This window comes from Sciurus carolinensis, chromosome 17 (assembly GCF_902686445.1).
Source record: "Sciurus carolinensis chromosome 17, mSciCar1.2, whole genome shotgun sequence".
In the NCBI taxonomy this organism is placed as follows: domain Eukaryota; kingdom Metazoa; phylum Chordata; class Mammalia; order Rodentia; family Sciuridae; genus Sciurus; species Sciurus carolinensis.
The window spans coordinates 35,776,225-35,793,593 of NC_062229.1; the positions used below are offsets into that span (position 1 = coordinate 35,776,225).

The 17,369-nt window shown below is 38.3% G+C and overlaps 1 protein-coding gene across 11 annotated transcripts in view; it reads right to left on the minus strand.

The window, feature by feature from the left end:
* Positions 1-17,369, minus strand: part of Cnot10 (CCR4-NOT transcription complex subunit 10) — a 66,573-nt gene that overhangs the window by 11,738 nt on the left and 37,466 nt on the right. For 8 of the 11 annotated variants that reach the window (XM_047532224.1, XM_047532227.1, XM_047532221.1 and 5 more), the window contains 2 exons: positions 14,949-15,125; positions 13,652-13,732 (listed from right to left, as the gene is read on the minus strand). In XM_047532224.1, coding sequence (XP_047388180.1) covers positions 13,652-13,732; positions 14,949-15,125 — 258 coding nt within the window. The remainder of the gene's footprint in view (positions 1-13,651; positions 13,733-14,948; positions 15,126-17,369) is intronic. The other 3 variants (XM_047532225.1, XM_047532222.1, XM_047532219.1) reach the window with 1 other exon arrangement.

A 17,369-nucleotide genomic window follows, 5' to 3' on the forward strand; every position in this document is an offset into this window, starting at 1 on the left:
TGTCCCCACCAAAACAAACAAAAACCAACCAAACAAAAACCCCAAATGAAAACAAAACAAAAAAAATAAAAAGGGTTGGGGATATAGCTTGGTAGTAAAACACCTCTCTGGGTTCAATCCCCAGTATTAAAAAAAAAAAAAAAAAAAAAAGTTCAAAAACAAACTTAGGTCCTACATGAATGACAGCCATGATGTTTAATCATCCACTTTCATCTGTGACTTTGCTAAGAGTCAAGGCAAAAAAAAAATAAGCACCCTAAAAGCAGTAGCACCTACTGTTTACTAGACTCACAGCCATTTTTCAACATTCTGTAGTAGTTGCTTCATATGTACTTACTAAAGAACACAGGTTTCAACCTTTTAACTTAGGTTCTGCAGGTACCCAGACCCCAAACTTTCCTGCTGGTAGACCTGCCCTGTTCCTGGCTCCCACAGCCAGGGAACTGCATACTCTAGGTCCTAGGGTCTAGGACAAGGCCCACCTCAGTCAGGCTTGCTGGGAAAAGTCTGCCCTGGCTTCTCCTGACAGTAGGTGGGCTATTACTGCTCCAGTCCACTGTCAAGCCCACTTTGGGTCGAGAAATCAGTCATGTAAGATCTGCAGCAGGATTCTATTTCCCAGTAAGCGCAAACTACAATGATGAACAAGCAAGTGAAAATCTGTTTTCTTCAATTTTTTTTTTTACTGTAAAGTAGTACATTAAATCATAACAGGATGAAAGGCTTTAATAATAATTCTATTTTATAATACCTAAATATGTGAATACAAAACATTGGGGGGGTAGGGGTTATAGCTCAGTGATAAAGTGCTTGCAAGTCCTGGGTTCAATTCCCAGTGCAAAACAACAACAACAAAAAGTCTAGGTTTGCACTTCATTCAAGGGCCACTGAGATTAAGCGACTTTTATTAACCACACGCACACCAACATTTATGCTCCTTCTCTTGGTGCCCTCCCCCCTTTTTTTTAAACAGCTTCTGGTTTTCAGCATTGGCACTCAGATGGCTCTTTGTGCCTTTGTAATCCATCCCAACTCACCTCTTAAGCACCCTCTCACAAACAGCCTCCTTTTCCTCTTAGAAAATAGTAATTCCTGCAGACTGGGAACATTAGAAACATACATGGTTCTATCTATAGGGCTGTGGAGAAATCACTTTACTTTTGATTATTACCGGTTAATATATCACCCCCCCACCACTTCCTGGAGTCACTGTCCAATCTGCTTTACCAACCACTCAGTGGATCTGACAGTTCATCAGACTGGAAGAGCTATACCTCAAGGGAAGAGACACACTAGCTTCTCCCCCCTGTGGAGGACCTGACAAAACCCCACATTCTCCCCCTACATGCTGGACGAGCTAGCTGTAGGTCCGCAGAACACCAACCGATAAAAAAGAAGAGAAGAAAGAAAGAAAAGACAGGAATGGGGATTCTATTTTTTCCCCGTTTAAGTACCAAATTACAATAAGCTACGCAAGACTGGGCATTAAAATTTGTCAAGTCACATATTCTATGAATTACATGAATCTATCCAAGTATCTGAAATATTAACCCTTATTAAAAGAAGCTAAAATGAGTGAAATGCAATCAGTTACCGTTTGTCGGAGGAAAATAAGTCTACGATGAAATCTCAAAGTAAAAATTATTTGAAAAACTGGCTAGCCGGGCGCGGTGGCACACACCTGTAATCCCAATGACTTGAGAGGCTGAGGCAGAAAGATCGCAAGTTCAAGGCCAGCCTGGGCAACTTAGCAAGACCCTGTCTCAAAAAAATAAAAATAAGGAGGCTGAGGCAGGAGGATTATGAGTTCAAAGCCAGTCTCAGCAAAAGTGAGGCACTAAGCAACTCAGTGAGACTGTGTCTCTAAATAAAATATAAAACAGGGCTGGGGACGTGGCTCAGGGGTCAAGTGCTCCTGAGTTCAATCTCCAGTACCCACCCCCACCAAAATATGAAGAGGGCTGGGGATGTGGCTTATTGGTAAAGCACCCTTGGGTTCAATTCCTAATACCAAAACAAATAGGGAGGAAAAAAGAAAGAGAAAAGAAAATCTTAAAAGTTTGATTTGTTTTTCACTTCCTGTCTTCTATTAACATTTTGCTTTCTTTGCTCATTTTACTTTCTAGAAAGTTTTGTGGGCTGGGGATATAGCTCAGTTGGTAGCGTGCTTGCTTTGTAAACACAAGGCCCTGGGTTCAATCCCCAGCACCGCAAAAAAAAAAAAAAAAAAAAGTTTTGTACAAAAGGAATTTTACTTCCAAACACATTCCAAATCCAACACAAATAGAAGTTCAGCCCAAGGAAGCTACAAAAGTATCTTCAATAAATCTAGTATCCCAAAGAGCTCAGTCCTATTCCATGGAGCAAATAAAATACAAAGTCAAAGAAATTTCACATTTTATAGATGGTCAGGACCTTGTTATCATCCAATGCAATTCCTTTATTTGACAGAAGAGGAAAGAGAGGCCTAGAGTTAAATGATTTGTCAAAGGTCAGCTGCAACCCTGTGGGATTTCTGTGGAGCCATGGAGAATTACTTTAACAGGGGCTTGTTATCAATTTGATCACCAGTTCATCTAAATCAGATCCTCAGAGGCAAATGTGAATCACACCAAGGTGAACACAAATTACTTTTTTTTTTTTTGCGGGTCTGGGGATTGAACTCAGGGTCTTGTGCTTGCGAGGCAAGCACTCTACCAGCTGAGCTATCTCCCCAGCCCACAAATTATTGATAGTATGAAGGTGGGACACACAGGACCGTCCTTTGGTAAAGCTTATTAGATGAAGTTTCAGTAGGATCACCCTCAGTCAAAACACTGAAATGAGGTTGGGTCCTGAAAAAGTGAAAAGAGGTACAAAAGATTTTGAGACATCGTGTATGTCTTAAGAATTATAACATCACCACGGGGGTAAGACCAAAAGAAATATAATTCCTGAAGTACACTAAAACTGGTTAAAATTTGTTATCAACTATTTGTTTGCTTCATTATCTTCTATAAACACTAGACTACAGAGGGTCCCTTTTAACTAAGTGGGAAATAATTCACTGAGTGTCACATTAGAGTCTGAAGGAACTAATTACTTTTCACAATTTATACTTGAGAAGTAACTTAGCAGGGCTTAATATATTTGACCCCAATGTTCCCTTTTACCCATTTTGGGGGTCTCCTATTAAAAAAAAATTAAATAAATTAAAATTTCATTAAAAAAAAATTATAGTTGTCCATGAACCTTTATTTATTTATATGTGGCGCTGAGAATAGAACCCAGTGCCTCATGGATACCAGGCAAGCGCTCTACCATTAAGCCACAACTCCAGTCCCTAAAATTTCATATTTATTTGGAATGCTTTAACTTCTGTGTACATATTTCCCATGTTGGTCCAACATTCTTTTTTTTTCTTTTAAACATTTTTAGTTGTAGATGGACATAATGCCTTTATTTTTTTAATGTGGTGCTTGGGATCGAACCCAGTGCCTCATGCATGCTAGGCAAGTAGTCTACTACTGAGCCACAACCCCAGCCCCCAACATTATTTTCTGTCATTTTTAGTTCTGCTGTACTCTTCTAGATTCTGGAGTGTTATGGTTTAGATTTGTGGTGTCTCCCAAAAGCTCATGTGTTAGAAAATGCAACAAGGTTCAGAGGTTGAAATGATTGGTTATGTGAGAGCCTTAACATCATCAGTGCATTTGCTGATAGGGATCAAGTGGGAGGTAACTGAAGGCAGGTGGGGTATGGCTGGAGGACATATAACTGTGGGTATACCTCTGGGGGTATATATTTTGTCTCTGGTGAGTGGGAGCTCTGTTTCCTGAATGTTATGTCCTGAGCTGCTTTCCTCCACCAAATCCTTCCACCATGATGTTCAGTCTCACCTCCAGGCCAGAGCAATGGAGTTAGCCATCTGTAGACTGAGACCTCTGAAACTGAATCCCAAATAAAAAACTGTTCTTGTCAGGTCTTTTGATCATAGCAGCAAAACAGCTGACTAAAACAAGGAGTATCCTTCATTTAAACTTTATTTTTTATGTTGTGCTGAGGATGGAACCCAGTGCCTTACAAGTTCTAGGCAAGCACTCTACCACTGAGCCACAACCCCAGTCCTAGAAAATAGAATTTTTAATATCAGCTATCCAGGAGGCTGAGGCAGAAGGATTACAAGTTCGAGGTCAGCCTGTGCAACTTACTGAGACCCTGTCTCAATATAAAAAAATAAAAATGGCTGGGGAGATCCTTCTGTGGTAGAGCATCCCTGGGTTCAATCTCCAATATGGAAAGAAAGGAGGGGGAAAAAAAAAAAAAAGGCACGTTGGGTTAAATACATTAAAATCAATTTCACCTACTCCCCCCACCCCGCCACTGGCCCCCCCGCATACTGGAGCTTGAATCCAGGTGTGTTCTACCATTGAGCTACACCACCAGTCCTTTTTACTTTGAGAAATGGTCTTGAACTTGTGATCCTCCTGCCTCAGTCTCCTGAGTCTGTGGTATTACAGTCAGGTACTAACCTGTGAGAAATGGAAAGACTGGTGGTCCACTTTCAGAATACAGTATTCAGCCTAAATTGTATCCGAATGAAGCCATTTTAATTATAGTCCTTCCTTTTTACTCACCCTAATTTTAAAATTAGCCTATCGCATAGATTATACTTAAGTCCTCCAATCAGGATGAAGGACAGCGCATGGTTAGGTATAACCAAGGGACTGCCCCCCAAGGGAAGTTTGCTAGTCAGGTTCTGTAACATGCCCTTCTGTCAGAAGTAAATGCCTTGCCCACCAACTTTTGAGCATGTGTTTGATTTTTTGTGACATATCAATATTTCCAACAAGCCGAACATAATCATCCAAAATATCATTTCAATCCTAATCAGAATTAGATATATTCCATTTGTATGTCAAAAAATAAAAAAATTCAACATATAATCAATATAACTTATTGATATATTTTATTTTAATAGTAAGTTCTGAAAATATGGCATGTATTTTACACTTGAGCAACACAGTTAAGTTCTTACTAGGCTTTTTTCTTTTTTTTAATGTGTGTTATTGGTGATTGAACCCAAGATGCACTCTACCACTGAGCCTTTATTTTATTTGGAGACAGGGTATCACTAAATTTTTCAGGCTAAACTACCTCAGCCTCTAGAGTAGCAGAGATTGTAGCTCATGCTGACCACATTTCAAGTGCTTAGAAATTACATGTAGAAGAGGTAATGGATAGTGCAGCCTGTGTGAGAAATATATGTCAAATACAAGTAGAGTTTCTTTTGGGGGGAGAGGACCATGGACTGAATCTAGGACTTTGGGGGTCTGCCACTGAGATACACCTGTTCCTGAGAAATTTTTTATTTGTTCTTAACAAACTAAGTTTTGATGTCATGCCACTTCATAAATGAGAGATACATGAGACACATGATACATCAATTATTCATGGTTATGTTCCATATATATATATATATATATATATATATATATATATATATATGAAGATTGCCCCCAAAATATTTTATAAAGTTTTGGAACTCAGTATTTTACCACTGAGCTAGAGCCCCAGTCCCCCCTTTTTTGGGGGGTACAGGGGATTGAACTCAGGGGTACTCAACCACTGACACACATCCCTAGGCTTATTTTGTATTTTATTTAGAGACAGGGTCTCACTGAGTTGCTTAGTGCTTCGCTTTTGCTGAGGCTGGCTTTGAACTCCCAATCCTCCTGCTTCAGCCTCCCAAGCAGCTGGGATTGTAGGTGTGTGTCACCAAGCCTGGCTAGTCCTAGTTCTTTTTGAGACAAATTCTCACTAAGTTGCTGAGGCTGGTCTTGAACTTGTGATCCTTCTGCCTCAGTCTACTAAGTTGTTGGGATAACAGGCCTGCACCACAATATCCAGCTGCCAGAAAACAAACAAACAAACAAAAATGTGTGTATGTATGTGTGTGTGCACACACATATATAAAAATACACACTCCCTCCACCCTCTGGGTTGTGTGTGCTGCTAGGGATTGAACCCAGGGCCTGCACATGCTAGGCAAGTGCTCTTACCACTGAGCAACATGCCCAGTCCTTTTTTATTTTTTTGAGACAGGGCTCATTAAGTTGCTGAGACTGCTCTAGAACTTGGGATCCTCCTGCTTTAGCCTCCTGAGTCCTGGGATTACAGGCATGTGCCACCATATCTAGCACCTTTTTTTTTTTTTTTTCTTAATTTAAACTTTTCCGTGGTACTGGGGATTGAACCCAGGGAGGGCCTGGAGGCTGCCAGGAGAGTGGGCTACCACTTAGCTTACTCTGTCAAAAAATTATTTTAAATCATTAATTTTGCAAAATTTCAAGAAATTTGATATTTTTTTCTTAAATTTTCATTTTCTTTTCTATTTTTTAGTGGATTTGGGAGGTGAGGGTAGGACTTTGCATATACTAGGCAAGCTCTCTACCACTGGCCCTTGTTAGTTTTATTTTTGATAAATAGTCTTAAGCTGCTTAGGTTAGCCTCAAACTTGTAATCTTCCTGCCTCAACCTCCTAAGTAGCTGGGCTTATAGTAGTACACTACCATGCCTGGCTACCTTAAACTTCTAACTGAGGTATACTAATGGAAATTAAAATTCACCATTTAAGGTGTACAGTTTTGATGTGTTTAAATATATGTTGTATATTTAACAACCAACCCATTTAAGACAACTATTTCTATCACTCCACAGTTTCTTCCCAGTCATTTCCCCTAATTGTTGTTCTGGTTATCATTAACATAAATTAGTTTTGTCTCTTCAATAGTTTTGTTGTATAATGGGATTCACAGTATGTGCCTATGTTAAGACATAAAAATGTCTGATATATACCCATGTTAAGTTGTACATTAGTACTTTGTTCCTTTTTAATAGCTGAACAGTATTCAATGTATAGCCTCCTGTTGCTGGATATCTGGGATAAGTCCAGTGTTTATCTACAGTTCCTATGAAATTTTTGTGTGGACAATTTTTCATTTCTCTCATGTAAATACCTAGTGATATAATCACATTAAAATTTTAAAGTCACAACATTTATTTAATAACAGGTAGGAGAGGGACAGGGAAGAGAGGAGAGGAAAGAGAACGAGAGATTCCTAACTGAATGACATTCATGGCTTGGAATAGCTTTAAGTGGTTCAGGAACCAAAGCAATATTCTAACAGTGTCATTATGTACATATACCTTTCCTGAACCATGATTTTGATTGATTATAGTGCCAGGGATTGAACCCAGAGTCTTGCATGTGCTAGGCAAACATTCTACCACTGAGTCACATTCCCAGCCCTATTTGGTTGACAAAATGGGACATATTTCTAATTTGGGGATAAATTTTTGTTTCAATTGTGAGGGTATTTTTTTTTTTTGAAAGCTTCTTTAATATAGAACCTCACAACTGCATGAGTTGTTACCTGCCTTCAGAAAACATACTTTCACTTGGTTAGAATGAATTCAGACTCATCTTCATTTATGTACAAATGAAATAACTATAAATACTCAAAGAAACGATGAACTCAGATCATAAGTGGCCATCAGAGGCCAGGTGCGGTGGCAAATGTCTATAATCCCAGTGTTTCAGGAGACTGAGGAAGGAGGATTGCAAGTCCAAAGTCAGTTTCAGCAACTTAGCAAGGCACTACACAACTTCTGGAGACCCTGTCTCTAAATAAAATATAAAAGAGGGCTGGGATATGGTTTAGTGATTAAGTGCTCCTGGGTTCAAACTCCAGTAACAGCCTCCCCCCACCCCCCGAAAAAAAAAAAAAATCACATCTTTAGTCCTATTTTTTATTTTTTCTGGTGGTACTGGGGATTGAACCCATGTCCTAGTGCACGCTAGGCAAGCACTCTACCAACTGTGTTATATCCCCAGTCCTCTTTTTTTATTTTGAGGTAGGGCCTTGCTAAGTTGCTGAGGCTGGCCTTGAACTTACCATCCTCCTGCCTCAGTCTCACAAATTGCTGGGATTAGAGCTGTGCACCACTGTGCCCAGTTCATTGTGAGTTTTTAGTTTTAATAGCTTTGAAAATTATGACACAAATCCAGCACCCCTTTCCTTCATTATCTGTCCCTACATTACCATTTCTATTATCTTTTTGTGGGGAGGGCCAGTATTGGTAATTAAGCCCAGGGCACTTTACCACTTGAACTATATCCACAGCCCTTGCCACCTTCCTGCCTCAGCTTCCTAAATTTCTGGAATTACAGAAGTGTGACACAGCTCATTACCAACTGCCCAGCAAAGCAATTTTTTTTTTTTAAACCAATCTACCCTAAGGCAGCTTCTACCTGTTTCCATTTCCTTTCTCCCATCTGCTCCATAAGAAAAACAAAACAAATAAACAAACAAAAAAAGTTAATATGTACCAGAAAAGCCATCTTTGCCTCATTTTATGATGATGGAACTCTCTATGAAGATTTTATGCCACTTTCTACAGAAAGAGGAAAGTAATTTTATTTTCTTTGAAAATCACCAGTTTTCTTCCTAGGACACATGGAAAGCAATAGTTGTGCTTTGAAAGTTGCAAGACTTTATGAGAGGAATACCCTGTCTTATACACACCTTGCTTCAATGTCATTCTCAGAAGGTAAAGTTAAATTACACCACTACAAATGTTCAACCATAATGGGATAACATACTTAAATTGCATGCATAAATGAAGCAATTTCGTGGTTAGCAGTCATTCAGATAAATTTGTAAAAATCAAATCAAGTGCCCAGCTAGATGCAGCGGTGCATGTCTAGAATCCCAACTACCCAGGAGGCTGAGGCAAGATTGCAGGTTCAGGACATCCTTAGGCAACCTGGTGAGGCCCTGTCTCAAAAATTTAAAAAGCGCTGGTAATATATCTCAGAGGTAGAATGCTTCTGGGTTCAATCCCTGGTACTGGGTGGTGGGGAATCCAGTTTGCAAATTTGTTTCAAATACTTTCTTCATTAAGGATTCTACTTAAATGCATACAACATATTCACTGTAGTATGATTTGTAACAGCAAAGAATGAAAACATTATGAATTGCTAAACATAAAGGAATGCTATACAAATGTCATTCCATATAATGAAATTCTATGAAGCCAACAGAAAGAATGACTCAGAGCTTTGTACTGACAGATAATCTGTAAAGGTATTTTTAAAAAATTAGCCAAGCATGGTGGCAAACGCCTGTAATCCCAGAGACTCTGGAGGCTAAGACAGGAGAATTGAAAGTTTGAGGCCACTCTCAGCAATTTAGCAAGACTGTCTCTAAAAACCAAAAAGGGTTAGGGATACAGCTCAGTGGTACAGCATCCTTGGGTTCAATCCCCATTACCCCAACCCTCACAAAAGACATGCTATTAAATAAGAAAAGGTAATAGAGCAATGTGAATGATATGAAATAGATGGTGTAAAAAAAACCACTACACAATGATGCTGGGATAGTCACCACGACATACAAGAAAACAGTCAGTGGTTGGGCACAGTGGTCCACACCTACAATCCCAGCAACTGGGAGGCTGAGGTAGGCAACGTGCAGTTGGAGGCCAGGCTCAGCAATTTAGCAAGACACTTTCAAAATAAAATTTTTACAAAGAAAGGACTAGGGACATAAGCTCAGGGGGACAGGACAAGCTACACTTTATATTGTATAACCTTTTATACTACTGTATTTGGACAAGATCTGAGCATCATGACTTTACAGCTGAAATTTGACATTTTTTTTTTTTTTTGGGTACCACGAATTGAATTTAGGAACTTAGGGGGGCACTCAACCACTGAGCCACATCCCCAGCCCTATTTTGTATTTTATTTAGAGACAGGGTCTCACTGGGTGGCTTATCGCCTTGCCATTGCTGCTGGGATTACAGGCATGCACCACTGCACCTGGCCAAATCTGAATGCTTTTTAAGATTCGATTATATTTAACTCATAAACAACATTCTTCTACTGTATATTTTATTTTCTGTCACTATTTTACTGGTAATTTGTCAGTATTTTTCATTTCTTTTTTTGGTACCAGGGATTGAACTCAGGGTTACTCAACTGAGCACCCCCATCCCAACTATTTTTGGGGACAGGGTCTCACAAAATTGCTTGGGGCCTCACTAAATTGCTCTGAGGCTGGCTTTGAACTTGCAATCTTCCTGCCTCAACTTCCCAAGCTGCTGGTGTGTGCCATAATGCCTAGCTCTCTCTCTCTTTTTTAGTGCCAGGGATTGAACCCAAGGTCTTGCCCATGCTGGAGAAGTGCTCTATACCCTCAGGGCCCATTTTCTTGTTATTTTATAGTTCATATAAGAAATAAAAATTCAACCTATAATTCCAGGATTTCAGGAGGATGAGGCAGGAGGACTACAAGTTTGAGGCCAGCCTGGACAATTTAGTAAGACCCTGGCTCAAAAAAAAACAAAGTGGGGGGGGGGGGTCAGGGGTACTAGGGATGTAGCTCTGTGGTAAAGCATCCCTGGGATCAATCTGCAGTATTCAAAAAAAAAAAAAAAAAAAAAAAAATCAAGAAATGTTCACAAAACTGAAGATAATTTAAATAAAACATTTTGGGAAAAGTTTAAAAATACTAAAATACTACTTTCAAAACAATAAAATATCTACCATATTTCTAACTAAATTTGAGATGAGTCATTTCCTTCATATCCAAGGTTAACTCTTTTCTTTTGGCTTCAGTGGGGGACTACATACACAAAACCCAGTATACAAAGGATAGTACAGAAAATTGGACTTATGGTATTCTTTGACAGAAATAAAATACGAAAGAAAAAAAGACATTTTGTTGAGCAGGATGCCTCGAGGTCTGAGCCTGCTGACAGCAATGTGAACACAAGGACCTGACAACACATGATCAGTCAAAGGCACGTGTGCTGGCCAGCCTTTTCCCCAAAGATACCAAATTGTGTAACAAAGAGCACAAATAAAGACAGGAAAAATATATCTGATAAGAAAATTAAAATCATTGGGGAATTCTGCTCTTTATGGACAAGAACTATGAAGGTTTTGACAGATTTTGCCTGATACTTTATGCATACAAAAATATATGTTATAAAAATGAAAAGCTAAATTGTTTTGACATAAGACCTTAGCATTTTGTAGTTGCCTGATCTGTATTTTCAAAGAGTTAAATGAATTTAACCAAATATTACAAAATAAGGATAGATTTCTAACTTATTTGCTTATATAAAATATAGAGGAAACAAAAATTTAAATTGATAATTTTGGTAGTATGGCAGTGAAAGCACTAGAAAACATGCATAAATTATTTTTAAAATCTTGAGTCTAGAGGTGTAGCTCAGTGGTAGAGTGCTTGCCTAGCACACATGAAGCCCCAAGTTCAATTCCCAGCACTGCAAAAACCCAAAACCCAACACCCAAAACTCAAACCCAAACCAAACAAAAAAAGACATTCTTTTGCTGGTTGTGGTGGCACACACCTGTAATCCTAGCAACTCAGAAGGCTGAGGCAGGAGGATGACAAGTTTGAGGCCAACTTAGGCAACTTAAGGAGATCCTGTCTCAAAAGGGCTGAGGCAACTCTGAATGGGTATAATCCCAGAGGCAAAAAACAAAATAATAACAACTATAGGTGAATGATCAATGTCGGTATCAAACTAAGCACCTTTTCATTAAAAAAAAAAAAAAAAAAAAAAAAGTTGTAAGAGATAACCCCAAATCTCACCCCATCAACCTAATGATGACTATAATTTTCCTTTCTTTCTTTTGGTTGTACTAGGGATTGAACCAGGGGTGCTGTACATCTGAACTGCATCCCCAGCCCTTTTTATACATTAAAATGTTGCAAAAAATATGAATAAATGAAATATTTCCCATAAGTTAAATGCCAATTTACAATGCCATCAGCTTTATAAACTTGTGATTCTCCTGTCTCGGCCTCCTGATGCCTATGCAATTTCATAGGCAAATAAAAAAGGCTCTTCCATTTGCAGTCCCATAACTGAAATCATGCTTAAAAGTGTTAAAATTTATAGGACAACTTTGGTTTGAACTGAGTTCCTCTGCTAGATCCAACAGACCAAATGAAATGGGGGCCATTCATGCTAAAGTTCCAAGTCACCAAGCAGAAAGTGATTTATCTGATCAAAGAAATAAGGAGAGCAGGTGATAACAGCTAAATCCCCACCCAAATAAGTCAGTTTTAGCTAGTATGTATATATTTTTTTTGGTGGTGGTGCTGGGAAGGAACTCAGGGACCTCCTGCATGATAAGTAAACATTACCACTAAGATACACCTCCACCTTCCCTCTGCTTTAACCTTTATAGGAAAGGAATTTCGAAACAACCAATCTGCTCTTTATTTTCTATTTCTGCTTTCCTTGGTCCTTTCTATCTATGAAACCAATCTCCCTTGCTTGGTTCATGGGAATAATACATGCTCTATTTTGTAGAATGAGATGTTGCCTAATTCTAGAATTGAAAAAAGAAAAAAAAAATTAAATTTTTTGCTTTTTTTTTGGTACTGGGGATTGAACTCAGAGGTGCTTTACCACTGAGCTACAACCCCAGTTGTTCCCCCCCAACTTAGGTACTGGAGACTGAATCCAGGGACTCTGTAACAGTGAGCCACATCTCCAGCCCTTTCTTTATATCTTATTTAGAGACAGGGTCTTAATGAGTTGCTTGGGGATAAATTGCTGAGGCTGGCTTTGAACTTGCAATTCTCCTTTCTCAGCCTCCTGAGCCACTGGGATTACAGGTGTGTGCCACTGCACCTGGCTTTCAGCTCTTAATCATTTATTTTGAGCCAGGGTCTTGGTTAAGTTGCTTAGGGTCTAAACTGCTGAGGTTGGCCCTGAACGTGAACCCTCCAGCCTCAGCCTCTCCAGTCACTGGGACTATAGGTGTGCATCATCTGCCTAGCTTGCCCTGTCTTTTCACAAGAGTACTGCTATATATTATGACTGGCTTCAAAAATAATATAAAGAAATAATGATAAAAAAATCCCAATTTGTTGAAAGAAAAATTTATATATTTAAGGAAGTTGGCTAATCCTAAATAAGATTAAAAACCAAAGAAAAAGCAGGGTATGGTGGCACAGGCCTGTAATTCCAGTGATATGAAGGCTGATCTTAAGTTTGAAGCCAGCTTTAGCACTTAGCACAACTGTCTCAAAAACAAAACAAAACAAAACTGGGGATGTAGCCTCTGGGTTCAAACCTCTCCAAAATAATCAAAACCCAAAAGAAAAAAATCACACTTAGGTGCATAATAGTCTTACCTGTTAAATAACAAAGAGAGAAAATATTTTTCTTTTTTTTGGACCTGTGATTAAATCCAGGGATGCTTGGTTGCCACTAAGTTATATCCCCAGTCCTTTTTTGTTTTTTATCTTGAGACAGGTCTTGAATTTTCAATTCTCCTGCCTCAGCCTCTCAAGTTGCAGGATTACAGGTAGGCACCACCACTCCCACTTGAAAATAAAACTTGATAGAAAAATGATAGTTTCTATAGAATGACTGTGAACTTGTGATTAGAAACAATGAAGGCCAGAAGACAGTGTATCAAGGAGGCTGGAAGGCCTAAGAATAGGCATCTGGTTTAAACCTTAAGGCATGTAATTCATGATTTTTAACAGTATAAAGGAGATTCTAAAACATGTGCTTGTTTCCATAGATACAATGCTCATTTTGTTTAGATACTCACTTTAAGTTTTCTAATTCTTGTTTCCTCAATGGAGAAGAAGGTGGAGCTGCAATGAATTTATCTCCGTCATGGCTTTTACTGCTGAAATAGAGACAGGCTCTTAATTATGAGAAGAAACAATAATTAAATGTAACATTTGTTTCCCTATCCCCACTCCTATTGTTATGACAAAAGTATAAAAGTCAAAACATCGAAAATACTTAGAAATTTGGTTATGAGGTTTTTTAAAGAAATTTAAGAAAGTTGTTACATGTTAAAATTATGCTATATATTGGTTCCTTTTCCCTCGTACGAAATACCACTTTTTAAAAAAATATCTAACTGAAAACATCTCTTTTATATAAAGGAAATAACTTCAATATTTTGGCACATTTTTGATTTTCAGATTGCTTTTTATCAATATAGCAGAACCTAACTTGTTGATGGAGTAATGAAAAAAACCTCAAAATTTTGTTTCAAATTTTCTATAAAAAACATTTTGAAATTATAATTAAAAAAATGCCAGGATGTGAGACAAGAATTTTATTAAAGGTACCACCATGTGTATAAAGCAAACTTTATATATATACATAATAGTGTTTGTTTTATTACTACTAGGTAAACTCTTTAAATTTCTTTGGTGACATAATTTTTCTTTCTTTCTTTTTTTTTATTATTGTAAACAAATGGGATACATGTTGTTTCTCTATTTGTACATGGAGTCAAGGCATACCATTTGTGTAATCATAAATTTACATAGGGCAATGTTGTTTGATTCATTCTGTTATTTTTTTTTCCCTTCCCCCCCACCCCTCCCACCCCACTTTTCCCTCTATACAGTCCTTCCTTCCTCCATTCTTACCACCCTCCTTATCCCTAACCCTAAACCTAACCCTAACGCTAACCCCTGGTGACATAATTTTTAACTTACACTATAAAACTAGAAACATTCTGGTGGACCGTGGCTTATAGTATGTTAAAAGGCAGAGGATTAAAAAAATGAGAAATTTCAGAATTTAAGTTATTTATTGTAATAAATGTAAAGATGTAGTGTTCTAATAACCATGGTACTTCTTGTAAACATCACTATCAGTGAAAAGCTATTCCTTTCCATTTTCTCTTTCAAAGATCTCCACTTAGCCTTCCTTTTATTTCTTTCTTCTAGAAATATTAGAAACATAATCTCCTTTGTTATGGTTTAAAACAGAATTTTGGAAATTCAAGCTGAAGACTTTGGGAATTTATCTAAAGGACAATGAAGTTAACTAAACAAATCCTGAAGGTATTTTGCCAAAGAAGGTGACAGGGATTACAATACCTGCAAGTTTCACTGCTCTCATTGCTTTCTGTGTTCCCTCCTAATTGACTGCTATTTTTAGACCCGTTTTCCTGCTTTGGATCTTGCTGTTCTTCAGGTAATAGCAACAAGGCATTTCTGAGACATATGGCTGCAAATTCCATACTGGCTACAGGAATGGCTGAAGACTGCCCATCACTTAAAAGAAAAAAAACAAATTAGCCAAGTAGATAGCACAGAAATAATAAGACTTTTCTATTATCAGGAGTAAAACCAACGAGTTGTTAGTGAAAACACTGTCCTCTTTTTTTTCCTTTTTTGGTTTTAGGGATCAAACCCAGGGGTATTTTACCATTGGGATATATTCCCAGTATTTTTTTTAGACAGTCCTTTCATTTTATTGTCAAGGTTGGCCTCAAACTTTCAATCCTCCCTTTGCTTCTATGTGGAAAACCTGGATGCTGGGGATACAGCCCTGGAAAAACTTTTAAAAATGGTAAAAAAAAAAAAAAAAAAAAAAAAAGAAAAAAGCAAGCATCTACTTTTGCAAAGTCTTAATTACTTTAGAAATAACAGCAACTCCAACTGGGACCTTTATTCAAGATACTTCAAATTCAAATTTATTTCTTATTTTTGGAGTTGTTGATGGATTATTTAATTATATGTAGTGCTGAGAACTGAACCCGGCGCCTCACATGTGTTGGGCTCTACTACTGAGTCACAACCCCAGCGCCGGCCCCCCTTATCCTTTTTTGATACCAGGGATTGAACCCAGGTGCTTTACTACTGAGTCACATTCCCAGTCCTTTTTATATTTCATTCAGAGACAGAGTCTTGTTGAGTTGCTCAGGGCCTCTCTAGGTTGCTGAGGTTGGCTTTGAACTTGCGATCCTCCTGCCTCAGCTTGTTGAGCCACTGGGATTACAGGGGTGTGCCACTGTGCCCAGCAAGTTATTCCTATTTTAAAAGTAGTTCAACTGAAGGTTGTATATGTGAAAACTTCTAATATTGCTTTGGTTGCTTTATTTGTTAGTACATACTCTCTCCTAATATTAGGAATTAGCTTTAAAGTATTTCCACCCCCCTCAGTGTCTGGGATGGAACCCAGGGTTTTGTACTTGCTAGTTAAGTGCTCTGCCACTGAGCTACAGCCTCAGCTCCTGAAAGTACTCGTTTTTTTGGTACTGGGGGATTGAACTAGGGGCTCTTAACCACTGAGCCACATCCCTAGGCCTTTTTATTTTTTGAGACAGGGTCTCACTAAATTGCTGAGGCTGGCTTTGAACTTGTGATACTTCTGTCTCAGCTTTTGGAGTTGCTGGGATTACAGGCATGTGCCAGAGTAACATTTGCAGTCTTTTTTTTTTTTTTTTGGAAGTGCTGGGGACTGAACCCAGGGCCTTATGCATGTGAGGCAAGCACTCTATCAACTGAGCTATATCCCCAATCTAATATTTGCATTCTTAAGGATTAAATAAGCCAGAGGTTGGGTTGCATGCCTGTAATCCCAACAATTCAGGAGGCTGAGGTAGGAGGATCTCAAGTTTGAGGCCAGCCTTGGCAACTTAGTGAGACCCTGGCTCAAAATGAAATCAAAAAGACTGGGAATTTTACTCATTGGTAGAGTACTTTGGGTTTAATTCCCAGTACCTGGGGTGTGTGTGTGTGTGTGTGTGTGTGTGTGTGTCAACACAAATAAAGAAACAAACAAAACCCAACTAAATGAAAAGCATTACTGATAAACAGAACTCTACAGCATCCATGGGGAATTAATTTCAGGGCCTAGTCCACATACCAAAATGTGTGCATGCTCAAGTCCTTTATATAAAATAGTGTGGTATTTGCATATAAGCTATGGATATCCTCCCATATACTTTAAATAATCTCTAGAGTACTTATAATACCTAATACAATATAAATGCTATGCAAATAGTTGTTATATTATATTGTCTGGGATAATGACAAGAAAGGCTAGACTTGATCAGTATGGTTGCACTATTTTCCTTCTGAATATTTTTTTTCTTTCACAGTGCTGGAAATTGAACCCAGGGCCTTGGATAAGATAGGCAAGCATTCCATCCCTAGCCCTCTTATGAATATTTTCAATCTGTGACTGGTTGAATCCATGGATTGGGAACTCAAAGATGTGAAGGGCCTACAGTTATCATGGAATCAATCCCACACCTTCACAGATATGGAAATAACTGTATGTAAAAAGAGATACCAAGATGCCCTCTTCTGGATATTCTGAATAATTGCCCTGAATAGACTAGTTTCTCATGGCATCAACAGTTTCAGCACCCAAGTATATAATATACCAAAAATCATAACAAGTTAGACAATGTTCATTATGAATCCATGTTTGGAGGACTGTTTATTTAAGTAGCAATAAAAACCTACTTACAAAGTAGTTCCTCCTATAAAATAATAAGTCCTAAGCAT